The sequence below is a fragment of the Cynara cardunculus genome, unplaced genomic scaffold (assembly GCF_001531365.2).
Source record: "Cynara cardunculus var. scolymus isolate 2C unplaced genomic scaffold, CcrdV1 Un_Scaffold_6795, whole genome shotgun sequence".
NCBI classification, from domain to species: Eukaryota; Viridiplantae; Streptophyta; class Magnoliopsida; order Asterales; family Asteraceae; genus Cynara; species Cynara cardunculus.
Window position 1 is genome coordinate 7,588 of NW_020203165.1, and position 15,127 is coordinate 22,714.

At 35.3% G+C, this 15,127-nt stretch overlaps 1 protein-coding gene across 3 annotated transcripts; it reads right to left on the bottom strand.

Moving 5' to 3' along the window:
- Positions 1 to 416: 416 nt before the first annotated feature.
- LOC112504758 (potassium transporter 10-like) lies at positions 417 to 8,674 on the bottom strand. Of its 3 annotated transcripts, XM_025108708.1 has the most exons (8): positions 7,992 to 8,674; positions 6,965 to 7,190; positions 4,768 to 5,013; positions 4,601 to 4,651; positions 4,249 to 4,509; positions 3,021 to 3,188; positions 2,183 to 2,437; positions 417 to 1,437 (listed from the first exon to the last, which is right to left on the bottom strand). In XM_025108708.1, exons 1-8 carry the CDS (start codon positions 8,109 to 8,111, stop codon positions 437 to 439), a joined length of 2,328 nt encoding a protein of 775 aa, XP_024964476.1. In that variant the 5' UTR covers positions 8,112 to 8,674; the 3' UTR covers positions 417 to 436. The 3 variants fall into 3 exon arrangements, with proteins under 3 accessions (XP_024964476.1, XP_024964478.1, XP_024964477.1); XM_025108710.1 differs by lacking the exon at positions 4,601 to 4,651 and having other exon boundaries at positions 4,249 to 4,488; XM_025108709.1 differs by lacking the exon at positions 4,601 to 4,651.
- Between the last annotated feature and the right edge of the window lie 6,453 nt (positions 8,675 to 15,127).

Sequence of the window (15,127 nt, forward strand, 5' to 3'; positions counted from 1 at the left end):
ATATTTTATTCAAAAATAAAAACATCATCGCTTTCTCAAAATCACATAAAGTCATATTATAACATCGACTGAGATAAAGAATAAAATGAAATATTAAAAACACGATGTATCTCGCTGCATTGCGCGAGTACTCTTCTAGTAAATTTATAATTAATAAGAATTACACATTTCATTCTTTCAGTATTACCATTGTTCTATTTCGTTTTTTTTTATAAAAGAAAAATACTTTAAATGTGCGAATGTTATAATATGGACAAGATGACCAAACCATCTTGCGGTAGTTTGTATAGAATTTTCAGAAGTAATTCTTTCTTGTAAAAACCCGAGTTTAAAATATATTTTTTATTCTTACCAATTTAATCTGTTATCAAGAAATATTATTCCAATAAAAACACAAAATTAAATTTTAATTTATTGATAGAATAAATTCAATAATTCATACATAAAACACCTGCCCAACATTCAAAAGGGTCTCATGAGGAACGTTAAATATAACACTATGCTCCCTACAAATCTTCCTCATAAACGCATATATATAATCGATCGATATCTTCTTATAAAACCTCGATCCCCGCCGGGCGGTCACCACCGTGTTCCCCATTATATGCACCACTCCGGCCGCCCTGCAACTCATCAGAAACTCCGCTTCATCCACCTCCGTCGAACCGCTGCCCTTCCCGGATCCCTCGTTTTCCGCCACGATCAAATCAATTTCGGACGAAAACGTATCGTTCTCCAGCGACCGGAAGTCGTTCATGGAACGTGAAGTTTGCTGGTTGGATCCGTACAGGCTATACTCGTCGGAATCCGAGCACCCTTCCATCATCGATTCCAGTCTTATGAACAAGAAAAGATTATCAAATAGTTTTTTCTCGAATTCGTCGTCTTTTTTTAGAAGATCTTTGTACCCGTATCTCGCAACGATTCTGAACATGTGGAAGTTTTTCGGACCGATTCGTTTCACGAGAAACCGTTCGTCTTCGGGGACCATGTAAACCGGAAGATACTTAACGCACACAAAAACGACCACTGAATGGACGGCCGGTAAGTTGGTTATCAGATGGGAGAAGATATGTGGGACCCCACTTGCTAGCTCGGTGTACACGAGTCCGACCCCGGGAACACGGACTAAACCGAGACTTGGACCGAGACCAAGAATCCATGCCATCGAGATTTTGCTGTGCATTTCGAACTCGTACCGTTTCACGGTGCCGTAATGCCAAATATACATGATAAGAAGGAAGACGCCGGCGATCACGAGTGGGACCCACCCGCCTTGGTTGATTTTGAAGAGGACAGCCGAAAAGTAGGTGCACTCGACCACTAGTGACAATGCGGTGAAGATCGAGACGAGAATCCAATGGCACCGCCAGACGAGTAGCATAATTAAGATCATTAGGAATGTCGTCACCAGCATGACTACGACAACCGCCGTGCCTGTTACAAAATGATCAGGGGGTTGCGCAAAAAGTTATCTAATCCAATTAAAATTGACCGACCAAAATTGGATGGTAATTGGATTATTTTATCCACAATTTCAATATCCAAATTAGATATGTCGGTTGTTGGATGACAGTTCAAAATCTAATGAAATCGAACCAATTGAATCCGATCATAAAAAAGTAATGATTTACTTTGTGTGACATTTGAATATGAGACTCCTCTGTCCCAAAGTAGGTGTCCACTTTCAAAAATAAATGTCTACCTTCCAATTATACCGTTAATTATAAAATGGAGAAATTCATTATTCCATCTATTAACAAGGGTAAAATTGTCATTTAGCTAATTAAAATGTAACAATTACACATGAGTCTTTTTCATTGTGGACATATATACCAAGACGAAGGGAGTGTTTTGGTGTATGGGACTTGATTTCTCCATAAGATTTATGTTTATAAATTATGTTGGTCGCTCGAGTTAGTACTTTCAAATGAAATGTATGGATAATTGGTTCAAAATATTAGATGGATCCAATCTATAAATAATTAACAGTAATATGTAATAGATAAAACAGATCCAATCCGATTATCTGTCGCATCAGATTGGTTCGTTTGTCGAAAATTAGGTGGATTGGACCGGTTCAAACGCTGACGGGATTGGATCGGTTTCTCCCAAATCCATTGGATGTGAACTGATGAATGCTCCATATAGAAGATGATGAAATGCAATAAACGAGACTTACCATAAGCGTTCCCGATTTGGCTTTGGTTTTTGAATCCAACAGTTACAACGATGCAAAGAACCATAAGGATCCAATTGATATCCGGAACGTATATCTGCCCAAGAAATTTCTTCGACGTATGAACAACTTTGACTCGAGGAAAGCATCCGAGTGCGTTTGCCTGCTTAATTATCGAAAACGTGGCCGATATAGTAGCTTGACTTGCGACAATGGCAGCTAAAGTTGCAACAACAAACATCGGCCAGTATATAGTGTCTGCAAGATTAAGACAAATTTTGTTTACTTCGATAATTTGACATCATACACAGCAGCAAGTTGACGTTTTTCCCACAATATACGATTTTCACACTTTGTTAGTGAAAAAAGGAACCTTAATCATGTCTACATTTCTTCTCGAACCGTGTAAAGCCATGCTTGGCAACCATAAGTTGTAGCTTATTTGCCGACAATTGGCTTATTAGCCGACAACTAGCTTTTCAGCTACTTACTAGTTTATTAGCCAGCAACTACCTATTAGCCAACAACTACCTATTCAGCTAGCTTTTTGGCCAATAGCCGACAACTAGCTTATCAGCTAGTTTGTCAAACATAGCACACAACTAGTTTTTCAGCCTACAGCTACTTATTAGCTGACAACTAGCTTATCAGCTTTGCCAAACATAGCCAACAACCAGCTTATCAACCAAGTTCTCAGTGCACAGACAGCTTTTAGGCCATCAGCAAGATCTTTAGCCAACAACTAGCTGCTTATTAGCCGACAATTAGCTTAACCATTATAGTTATTATACAGGGTCAAGTTCATACTGACCGATGAAAATTGGATAAAGCGGAAACAAACCTGGTATAGAGCGGTAAAAGGCATCGTACACGTGTTCCTTGTTCTTCATGAGGTAGGCTGCTTGTCCACAATAAGCAAGAAGAAGGCAAGGGAACACGATAACTGTAAACGCAAGTTGGATTGCCGAAACGGGGAAATGGGCAAGGTCTGCAAATAGTGCCTCTGTCCCTGCAAGTTTTAGCAAATCATCCGAAAAACTTCAAGTAAAAACAATTTCTATACAATAACACGTTTTTTTAAATTATAACATCTATTACCGTAAGCTAAAATCCGTACTTTTGTCATTGTGGTTTTCTAATTTAGCCATTTCTGATATTGTACCATAACCACCAATGTTCATCCAAGATTCTGGGGTTATTTAGTTAAATGACCTCCTGACAAGTGGTTTACAAATCCATGACCTTCTCACAGGTTTTTAGGCATTCTTGCGTATGAAAGTGTCATTATTTGTTGAAGCAATGGCATTCTCAAACTTATCGGAACGTCATGAATTTATAAATAAAAAACAACCTGAAAGAAGGCCATTTAACCCAAGATGTTGATAGATTTACTTGCTAGAGCCTAGATGCAAGTGGAACATTACATATTCGATTATCTCGCTCGTCGAAAATATTGGACGAATAAAGATGGAAACCATACTATTATGAAGGAAACTAAATCATATTGAAATCATATATGTTTTGTTATTTCTAATTTTCATTCCATTTTAAGAGAGTAACATACACGTATTTTCTTTTATGAACCAAACATCGAATCTCGAGAAGATCTTCCATTTTCTTAGGCGCAATTTCAGTTGAAATATTGCATCAGAACACAGAATACGCCAACCCCTTTAATTTTTGTTGTTTCAAACCTAGAATTCAATCTCTCGCCCACTCGTGAAATGAAAAAAAAAAATACTCTTTTTGTACAAAATCTTCATTTCTATTCTACGTGGACATAGAATGTGCTTGGTATGTGTGACTGGACAAAAACTCGTTGTCCCACATTTGGTGCGACATTTAGATTGGGACAAAAGAAGACTGGCGGGATCTCCCACCAAAATAGGTGGAACAAAAATGAGGAAGACGGACAAGATTGGTAAATTACTAAACTACCCATGTCCAATTAAAACCCTAAAACCTTACACAATTCTTTCACCCGTCCCGTCTAGTTCTGTCTGGTCCCTTTATGTGTACCAAATGCGGCCATGAAGAGCAAAAGGAAGGAGAGGTGGGGAAGTAATTACCTGTGATGCTGAGCATGATCCCTCCAAGGGAAGTCCAACCACTTTTTCCTCGCCTTCTAAAGTAGTGAAATATATATACAGGCGAGAAAGCCCGCAATACCCCTCGATCATGTTTGCAGATGTTGAAAATTCCAATTCCTCCAATTAAAAGAAACCAAAGCAATACAATTGGAGCAAAGAGCCATCCAACTTTATCTGGACCATAATGTTGCAGGCTAAACAAGCCTAATAGTATGATAACTGAAACAAGTATTACAACATCTGCAACAAATCGAAGGTAGAAGTTTGAATAATCTGAAAAAGAAAAGAAATAAAAAATGCTCTCCAAGAAAACAACAAAATATAGAGTTACCATTACTCATTCTAGGGTGGTCGATCTTTATACCACCAGAAGCTGATAAAACTGGTAAAAAACACATATTTTGGTTAAGATATCATAATTAATGATAGGTCCCGAATGAATATTTTCCCTTATTGAGCATTTAACATTATAAAGTGAGGTGGAGAACAAACAACTACCTGAAATAGCAGGAGTTAGAATACCATCTCCAATCACCATGCAGGTGCCAACAAGGACAATTAAAAGAAGAGCATTCTTTTTAAATGCATGTGCTTCCAACCATCTCTTTGTTTTTGCAGCAAACGATTGCTTATGGATTGTGCTACGACTATAAGTCGTCAAATCTTCATCAGTTCGATGTTGATTAGGAATTGTGTTAACTTTTGCATGCCGACACAATAACGAGTAAAGAGCGAACGTTCCACCTGTATAATGATCGACAGATTCAGTGCTGCCACTTAAAAATATCATAATCATAAAGGGTAACATTGCTTTAGGCCATTTAAGTTATTTATTTTTGTGAATCGTCTTCATAAAGGGTACTATTATTTTAGGCCCTATTTCTATGATACTGAACTAAAGAGTCCATCTAGAGATCATTCAGAGAAGGAATCTACTTTAGTTCTTCAACTTCAAGATTTTCTAAATACGGTTCGGAAATGAAACAATGTACTTGAAAGGGAAATGAGATCGGATGCTTACATGCCATCTAAAGAACGCCCTAGAGGATTTTGTCCTAAAAAAGTGCACCAAGTGGTTATATGTTTGTTTTCTGCATTTTTTAGCAATTTTATCCTGTTTTTGCACAAGCTAGGGGTCTTCATGGAAATAGCCGCTCTACTCTTGGGGTACAGGTACCCTCCTTAGAACCCACCTTCAGGTGGGATATACTGGGCTTGTTTGGTTTGGTTTCATAAAGTGCATCAAGTGGGAGGTGGTTTTTGGCAAAGTTAACTCTAACAACCTTTTTGACCATGACAAGTTTTCAAGGAGAATAAAGGGCGACTATAGTGCACCAAGGCTTATTTGGAGGGAAATTTTTGTATTCGATCTTTCTCTTCCACTTTGCAGTGTGTCAGTTTCCATAACTTGAACACGTGACCTCTCGGTCACACACATTCAAGAAGAATACCAAAGGTTGAAGAGAATGAAGTTTTATGGATTACCAGCGCATCTCGATTAGAAAAGTCGTTCAGATGCATTACAACTTGTGAAGTGAAATGACACCGAATCATTCATAGCGATAACTAAGGCTATTTCACAGCTCTTTCAGCCTGCAAAAAAGCATCACAAAAAGAGCTAATGAGGATAGATCTTGGGTTGGAAATGAAATTATTGGATATGGTGATGGAAGGAGTCTGTAACAGGATGGAAATTGGTGCCAGGGTCGTGTGAAATCTCTAGAAGGTGAATCAAAGCAGTATTGCTCAAAGTACGTACAAATGGAAAGAGGAAACCCTCAAAGTGACCACCCGTGCAACATTATTTAATGTTAATTACGGTATTTAATAACCAGTAAGATCTTCGAACAATATGGCATTAAAAGAATTCAAGATGATGGAGCAAGGAGATCGGAGGTAAACGTATCATGTCACTACGTCAACTGGGAATACCATTGACTGGTCAAGATTAAAGCAGACTGAAAAAGTGGAAAGAAGCAGGTTTAGATAAGAAACTTTCACTTTTGATGTTTACAGGATTGGGGCTATTACTCGAGAGAAAAAAAAAAAGTTATCACCTTTCTAGCTTATAATGCTTGTAAGGACTTCAGGTTGTAAGTTTTACATTTAATCATCTAATGCCTCTAATTCATGATAATTACAATGTGTGGTTAGAGAAATAGTTCATAGAAACGCCTTCTACTATCAGTGGAACATCAGAAATACCATTCAACAATGATAAAATAGAAGAAACTTGTGGACTCAAGTCAATATACTTGATTCTGGTGATGATGATTATTGATAAAAAAGCGACTTCATAACATCGTTTTTTGTATAGCAAGTATGGAATTACCATTAGAACCCTGTGCTCAAAATTATCGTTAGCTCAACCAAAATTGCATTTCTTAGATTCACCATCAATTATTGTAGATATACATGCCATCACACCTCTTATATACAACCAACAAAACATGACAAAGCGTTCCGCAGTTTGAGGTCACAAAATCATCGTCAAGAAAATTCAAAAGGAAGGCCATGTACAAAGACGTCCCTACCCAACCATCTTAAAAGCAAGGTGCACTAAGGTTGGCTTTTTTTAATTGAAATTATGAACAATCGAGCCTGTGGGTATGCAACATTGCTTTCTGACTGTGTGTGTTAACGTTCATACTATAGCTCATTAAAGTATATAATCAAACATGGAAAAAAGGTGTACCTTGTCCATTGTCATTTGCCCGACAGACGATGAAAACATATTTAATGAGCGGGACAAGGGTAAGAGAGTATATGATCAGAGAAAGGGCTCCAATAACATCCTCCGCATCATCGATTCCTTTAGGAAATGTATTGTAGAATACGTATAATGGAGAAGTTCCCAAATCCCCATAGACAACTCCAAGACTTTGAAATGCAAGACGGAGAAGCAATATAACAGAGAATTTCTGCATTAAACAATAGCACATCATCAAAAAGCTATGACTTCTATAGTTACATTAATCAAACACAATCGAAGTCAAAGATTTGCTTAACTTTCTGTTTCTTTTACCTAGGAAACTTGAATTCAGCAGGCAATCATTAGAAGACATTAAAGTAAATTCTATATAAAGAAAGTCATAATCATAACGTCTTCAACCAAGATATCTGTGATATCACATCCACTGCCAAATGGCAACACTTTTCCTCACAGGTTGTCCTACAATGGTTCCTGTCATGAGACTTTTTCAAGCTAAAATTAAGAGTTTGCTCATTGTCATTTTACATATATAGGATGACATTGATTTGGGTCAACATGATTCTTCTACTATGTTATTCTTGTAAGGGTATTTGACACATTTGACATTAGCCCAACACTTCACTTAAACTAGTAAACATTGAGATTTTCATTTGAGGGGTTGGGGGAGTAATTCTATATCTTACTTGATCTTGAAAAAGAAAACACAGTTGAGATTATAATAATCAAGTAAATACTAGCTCTCAACAATAATTAACGTATCAATATCGGAAGATTTAACCCCATGAATGAAATGCCACAGGAATTTAGAGGCATTATGATTGAAAGGATCTTAGCTTTTCTTTCATCTCCTTTTACAAAAATGGAAAAAGAGTTGATGTTTATAAACCCTAATCAACCTGCTATGATTAACCCATATGGAAAAAAAACAATCTGTAATAACTGATTTTATGAGAGAGATTAACCCAAAAAGAAATAAACAATGAGAAAAGAGAAAGTGGCATAAAACTACCTTTTCTCTATACATATTCTTGAGCCTACCAGCCTCTTCATCCATGGGCTGGTCAATCTTCTGCTCCAAAGCCCATATGCCACCTTTGGCTTCAATCTCCTCACTCAGATCCACTTCCATTTCTCTCTATTGATTCAATCAACTAAACAAAACAAAACAACGAATAGGAACTGAAACCCAATTCAGCTAAACTTTAGTCCCAATGAATCGAACTCTCAATTGGATAGAACCCAAAAAATGAAACTCAATCTTATCGCGCACTTTCTATTTACATATACAAATTCAAGCAACTCATAACAGCAAGAAGAGCTGAGAAATCGTTGGTTTGAATTGAAACCCAATTCAGCTGAATTAACCAATCTCTCAAATCAAACAAAACCCATAAACTGAAACTCAATTTTATCGCTCGCTCTCTATCCAGCAACATGAATTACGAAAAAAACAATGAATTGAACTGAACCCAGTTCAGCCAAACTTGATTCTTCAATGGATCGAACTCTGGAAGTGAATAAAACCGACTTGAGAAACTCAAGTTTATCACCTTCTCTCAAGTGGGGTCAGCTGGTCTCAGAAGAAAATTGATTAAAATCCTTCGTGTAGAATAACCAAAGAAATCGATTCCCTTCTGGATTTTGTAATTTAATAGCAGTGTTTTTTGTGGGGTTCCGAATTGGGCGTGCGGCCTGGTTTACGAAAAATGGAATACAAAAAAGTTGTCAAGGAAAGAATTTGCAACAAAAGAAATATAAACTCGAAGGAACATTCGTCATCTTTTATTTTATAATCAAACATTTTTCTAGGAGTAATTTACAATTTTGATCCTTATGATTTGCACTGAACTACAAACATCGTCCTTAAATTTTAATAAATATGAAAATGGTTACTACAGATTATATTTTGCTATAAAAGTGGTCAATTGTTCCAATTCCATTAGTTAAAAAGCTTGTTAAGAGAGGGCATTTTTGTCTTTTCACCTATTTCCTACACTTTTTAAAAAAAAAAATTAAAGTTACATTAATTATATATATATACACACTAAAAGGATACTCGTGTAATACAGCGAGATAGATCTCAATTTTAATGTTTAGTTTTTATTCTTTGTTTCTATCGTTATAATACGATTTTATATGGTTTTGAGAAAACAGTAATATTTTTATTTTTGAACTAAAATATCAATTTGAAGATAACTTATCCATTGATTTGTCTAAGGTTGTATGGGTTTACATCACTTATAGGTTTTAGATTTGGGTTTTAAAAGGTGAATGGTGGAGGGCGGTCTACTCTTGCACTAGTCGAGCTCCCAAGTAGTTCTACTCAACCTTTTGACTTCTGTCTTCTCCGTCGACCTCGTAACGTTTCCATATGCGCTCTTGCTTCTAGCACATACACATGGAATATGATGACGGAAAAAATCTTCTTTAAGTAGTACGAAGAGGATAGAAGAAGGTGAGTGCCATTATTGGATGAAACGACTACAAAAATGGCACCGCTCTAATGACTTCTTCAAGAAATTCAACAATGTGTACTTTCCAATCAAACATACTCTTTCACCATCGTTATTAATTCGTGAGTTTATTTATTACATGGCTTGCATTCAACCTTTAAACACTTGTATTATAAATAGTATTTTATAAATAAATAAAAAAGGATAAGACGAAAAATGAGTAAAAAAACGAAAATACACATAAAATTAATTAGAGGATTACTTCCATAGCAAAATGAACATATTAATATTTACGGATGACGTTCGTAGTTTTGTGTAAACCATAAGGACCAAAATAGTAACTTACTCTTTTTATTGGAAGTATTATTTTAAGTGGTTGAATCTGGGGTTCACCATCAAATCTTAACATATTTATTATTTTAGAGTAAATTACATTTTTTGTCCTTATGGTTTGTTAAAAATTACGGATTTGATCTCTATGATTTTAAAATTTCAAATTTTGATTCTTATGGTTTGTAATTTATTTCTATTTTTGTTTCTAAGTCTTAAACACTACTTATAAGTATGAAGGACTAAAATAGAAATAAACTGTAAATTATAGAAACAAAAAAAAAAACAATAAATTTTAAATCATAAAAACCAAAAAGATAATAAATTATAAAGATGAGAATTGTAATTTTAAAACTATAAGGATGAAAACCGATATTGATCAATTTAAATTTTAAAATTTTCAACATGATGTTGATGGTAAATGACATTTCATTTTAATTTTTTTTATGGTTTAATAATCCACATAATATTATTACAAAATTTGATAGGATTCTCTTGTATTTTCTTAATATTTTATTTATTTATTTTAATGATAAACTTTATAATAAATATATGAATATCATCAATTTTATCGGTCTTCTTTCATAAAGGAAAAAAAATGTGACTACTTCACATGTATTTTGATTGAAAAATAATATTCACATGATATATCGGTAATGATATTTCTCAAAAATGACCAAAATATATAACAAAATTGATAAAAATATATAAAGAAAGTAAGAAAATGACAAAGTTTTTGTCCATTCTAAGAGAATGACTAGTCAAATCGTCAAAAGATTTTGTCCATTAGAAATTTGCACTTTATGTAGTGGTGTTGTGGACACGCTATTATATAAAGCTGTGAAAAATAAGAAAGGTACGGAAAATCATCAATAATTGCAAAAACGTGAGGAAATCGACAACGAATATTGGTTTGATTCATGTCATTTCACGAACAATCACCAAAATGTGAGGTTGACGATTTCAGTATTTTTCTGTTTTTTACGATTTTTCTGTACTTAAGATCATGTGTTGTCTCATCATATATATATAATTCAATTTTCTATGAACTAGTGCTCGGAACCAGCATTGTACGATAACGATAATGTTTATATAGGAAATATTGGAGTAGAACAATATAAAATGTAATTTGTATAATTAATGGGAGATGACCAAAAACAAACTGAATCTCCACTCCATATTTTAAAATTCCCAAATTTGGTTGTCACATAATCTTTTCATAAATTAATGGTCACCCAAAATACATATTAATTTAATTTGTTAATTCATCTTTATCTTTTACTATTTCAAATAACAATTTCTCTTTTTCATTTATAAAATTGTATTTTATAGAAATATATATATATATATATTGAAAAATAATGGTTGGTAAAAAATACATATTTAACTAACCTACTTTTTAATTCCCAATCCATTTTCATTTCCTTTATATAGTCATCCTCTTTTTTAATTTACCGTCTTCGACGATTTAAGACATTATTTAGTAAATATAATATTGCTTATTTTTTAAGTATATGTTTAAATAGACATAAACTAACTTATTGAAACACTGCTTAAAGTAGTATTTTGGTTGTTTATTGTCATTTTTCCCAATAAATACTAATTATTAATAAAAATTAGTTATTAATATTATCAATAAATGTTAGTTGAAAATTATTAATTAATTTTAATTGTGCATTATTGATAACTCTTATTTTTAAGAGTTATTTCCTTTTTATTTACTCCCTTTTTGCTTTTATTAAATGCCCAATTTTGTTGTTTTTCCTTTTTTATTCCAAAAAGTTTTAAAAAGATGATGAAACACAAAGGAAGAGGTATTATTCCAAAAACCTGTATTTTTCTGACAGCACTGCCCACTATGGCACCACTATGCGAAGTCTACCAGCCTTGTTACAGCTACTTGGGAAACGTGCAGCTTAAAGATTCCTCCAGATATTTTTTACAGCTGTATATGAGCTGTCTTCCTTCTTCTATTTTATTTTCTTTTGTATTTTCTTAACATTGTACTAATTACCCTTGGGTAATGATTGGGTGTCCTTGCCCCCATTCCTCTCCCCTATATAAAGAGGCTTGGAAGAGCCATTTGGAGGTGTGCCCAACACCATTTTGAAGTGTGCTCAACACCATTTTGAAGACATTACTCTCTAAGTGCGTCTCCTCTCTTTTCGTATGTAATATTCAGGTTTGAGATTTGAATTAAGATTTTTGGATTACATATATACATATATATAAATATTATATATTTATATATATAATATTTGTAGTATAAAGAAGTGTGTGTGGGTGATGTAATTTTGATTAAGCCGACCATGAGGGGAGGTGTGTACACTTGCCATAAATAGCAAGTGTATGTAAAAAGGAAAAAGAAATTTTTGTCTTCTGAAGGAATTCTCTGCATATTGAGAGAAAAAGGGGCTGAAGGAAAATTGCAGACTTGAATCCATCCAACATCTTTTGGTAAGGTGAGTGTATATTGCTTTGAAGTATTGATTATTACATCTTTTATTAGAATCTGATATTGTTGGAATCTGCTATTTATGAACTGCATTTCATGAATATTTGATTAATTAAATAAACCGGACAAAGAGTGGCCGGTGTTCTCTTTAAACCGCTCAAGAGGTGACCGGTTTATTTTTTTAAATCGCTCAAGTGTTGTCCGGACTAAACTCTAAACCGCCCAAGAGGTGACCGGATTAAATTAAACCGCTCAAAGGAATGTGTTGACCGGATTGATAACCAAACAGTTTTATCCGGATTATAAACCGCTCAAGGTATGGCCGGTTTAGCTTCACAACATTCTAAGTGTTTGTCCGGATATAATATCCGGACAAGGCTGACCGGATTACAAATCCGGCTAATGTGTTAAAGCATTTTTGAGATGAAATGGCGGTGTAACCGCGAGAGAGAGATGTAATGGCGGTGTAACCGCGAGAGAGAGATGTAATGGCGGTGTAACCGCGAAAGAGAGATGTAATGGCGGTGTAACCGCGAGAGAGAGATGAAATGGCGGTGTAACCGCGAGAGTTACATAAATAAGTTTATGTATCAGAACATCTAAACTGATTGTTTGGAATGTATGTTGTTTGTTGAGAATTATACACTCACTAGACCTTTTTGGTCTAACGCTCAGTTGTTGGACTAACCTGTTTTGCAGGTCATCATACCTCGCAAGATAAAGGCAAGGGAAAAGTTTAGCATGAATGACATTTAGTTACTTTTAAAATGTAGATGAGAAAAGAATTTATGTTAATCTGTATTATGTAAACGATGTTATATTTTGTGTTATGAGTATGATGATGTGGATTATCTGTACATAGAATATGTGGGTTGTTACAGTTGGTATCAGAGCCTTAGTTTAAGGGATCTGGGTATTTGCGAAATACTTAGACTTAAACTAGAGGTGTGGAAAGTTATGATAATAGGTTTCACTGGATCTATGAACATGGAAATATGTTATAGCTAAACCTATTATGAGAAAGATAGATTATATATGACTGATATAATWTGAGTTATGAGTAGACATGAGGATAAATGTGTTATTATGTTGTGATTATGAGAATAATCATGTGTGTTTAAATGTGACAGAAAAGGTTACATACTGAGAAATGACAGATAATCCCAATCAATCAGAAAGGACCTCTACTGGTTATGGAAGAGGTCGAGGAAGAAGAAATGTAATATACGGAGAGGATCCAGAAAATGTAATAGAAACACGAAGTCGTAGCAGGGGACGAGGAAGAGGTAGAGGTATCAGACAAGAAACTCGTGGGGAACAGGAATTGTCGGCCCAAGAAAGTTCAATGGCTGGCCGTGGTCGAGGAAGAGCAAGGGGTGGACATAATGTTTCTGACCCCGAGTATATTACTCAAGATATGTTGGCAGCAAAGCTGGGAAAGTTTCAGGAAAGATTGGTAAATTTGTTAAGGCGTACAAACCAAACTAATCCAAATGTGGTAAGAAATTCCGATCAGGAGGAARCCGGAGCTAGTACACCGGTAACTGGTACATCTGTACCCCTCACTTCGTCCTCAGTGCAAAAGGGAGGAGATATCAAGATGTTTCTTGCTTGTAAACCTCCTAAGTTTTCTAGTGAGCGTGATCCTGTTAAAGCTATGTGTTGGCTTAAGGAGATAGAGCTAAGTCTGCAAATCAGTAAAAATACAGAAGAAGACAAAGTTATGTTTGCTGTATCTCGTTTGAGATCAAGTGCTTTGTACTGGTGGGAAGTCCTGTCCAGTTCAGATCCGAACATTCTGAAAACCATGTTRTGGGAAGAATTTGTGGTTAAATTTAAAATGCAGTATTGTCCTGAAGCTGCAGTAAGAAAGTTGGAAGATGATTTCCTTCGTCTTGAGCAAGGAAACATGTCAGTCTGCTAGTATACTGAAGTTTTCATGGAACAGTCTAGGTTTGCTGAAGCCTATATAATATCTGAAAACAGTGAAGTGAGAAAGTATATTTGGGGATTGGAGTCAAATCCTCGGAAATATGTGATATCCAGGAATCCGACAACATTTCAAGCGACAGTTGATGCTGCTGAAATTATGGAGCAAGACATTAATCGACAACCACAAAAGAAAGTTGGAGAGAAAAGAAAGGGGGAGGCTATAGTAACTGATTTCCGTAGACCAAGGTTTATGGAAAATTTGAATCGACCAGTTTCAAGGTTTGCTGATAGGGTGTGTACCCGATGTCATAAGATACATCAGGGAAATTGCAATGCAGAATCTCGAGTATGTTTTAAATGTCAGGAACCAGGACATATAGCTCGAGACTGTCGGGTGAYRCRGAGGTGTTTTACTTGTAATTCATCTCAACATGTTAATGCTGATTGTCCGCAAGCAAAGAGTTGAGGGTTTGGTTTTGCTGGAGGTCGGGGATCTGGATATTCTGGGGGTCGAGGATATGGGTATGTGCCAACAGGTCATGGGCAAATGGATAATCGTGTTAATCCAAGTGGACGGGGAGGGATAAGACAGGCAAAGTCTAATGCAAAAGGGAGAGCCTTTCAGATGACGAGAGGTGAGGCGGAAGAGCACCCTGAAGTGGTAACAGGTACATTYCTTGTTAATTCAGTATGTGCCAAAGTTTTATTTGACTCAGGTGCAAATCGTTCTTTTGTGTCACCATCATTTGTTAACTGTGCACATTTAGAATCTAAAGTGTTGAGTGAGGATTTAATTGTGGAAACAACAAATGATAGTGAAGTTTTGGTTAAAGAAAGAATTGATGAATGTTTTATAAGTATAGAAGGATGTGAGGTGCCTATACAATTATTTTCTTTGCCTTTAAGGGAATTTGATATAATCATAGGCATGGATTGGTTAGCTGAAAACCAAGCCAACATAGTTTGTAATGAAAA

What these genes read in the sequence shown, in the direction of transcription:
- LOC112504758 (XM_025108708.1), bottom strand. Translation starts at nt 8,111, where the DNA reads ATGGAAGTGGATCTGAGTGAGGAGATTGAAGCCAAAGGTGGCATATGG. An exon ending in TCTAACTCCTGCTATTTCAG is followed by an intron (nt 4,652 to 4,767) that starts GTAGTTGTTTGT and finishes GTTTTTTACCAG; the next exon opens with TTTTATCAGCTTCTGGTGGT. An exon ending in CTTTTACCGCTCTATACCAG is followed by an intron (nt 2,438 to 3,020) that starts GTTTGTTTCCGC and finishes TTAATCTTGCAG; the next exon opens with ACACTATATACTGGCCGATG.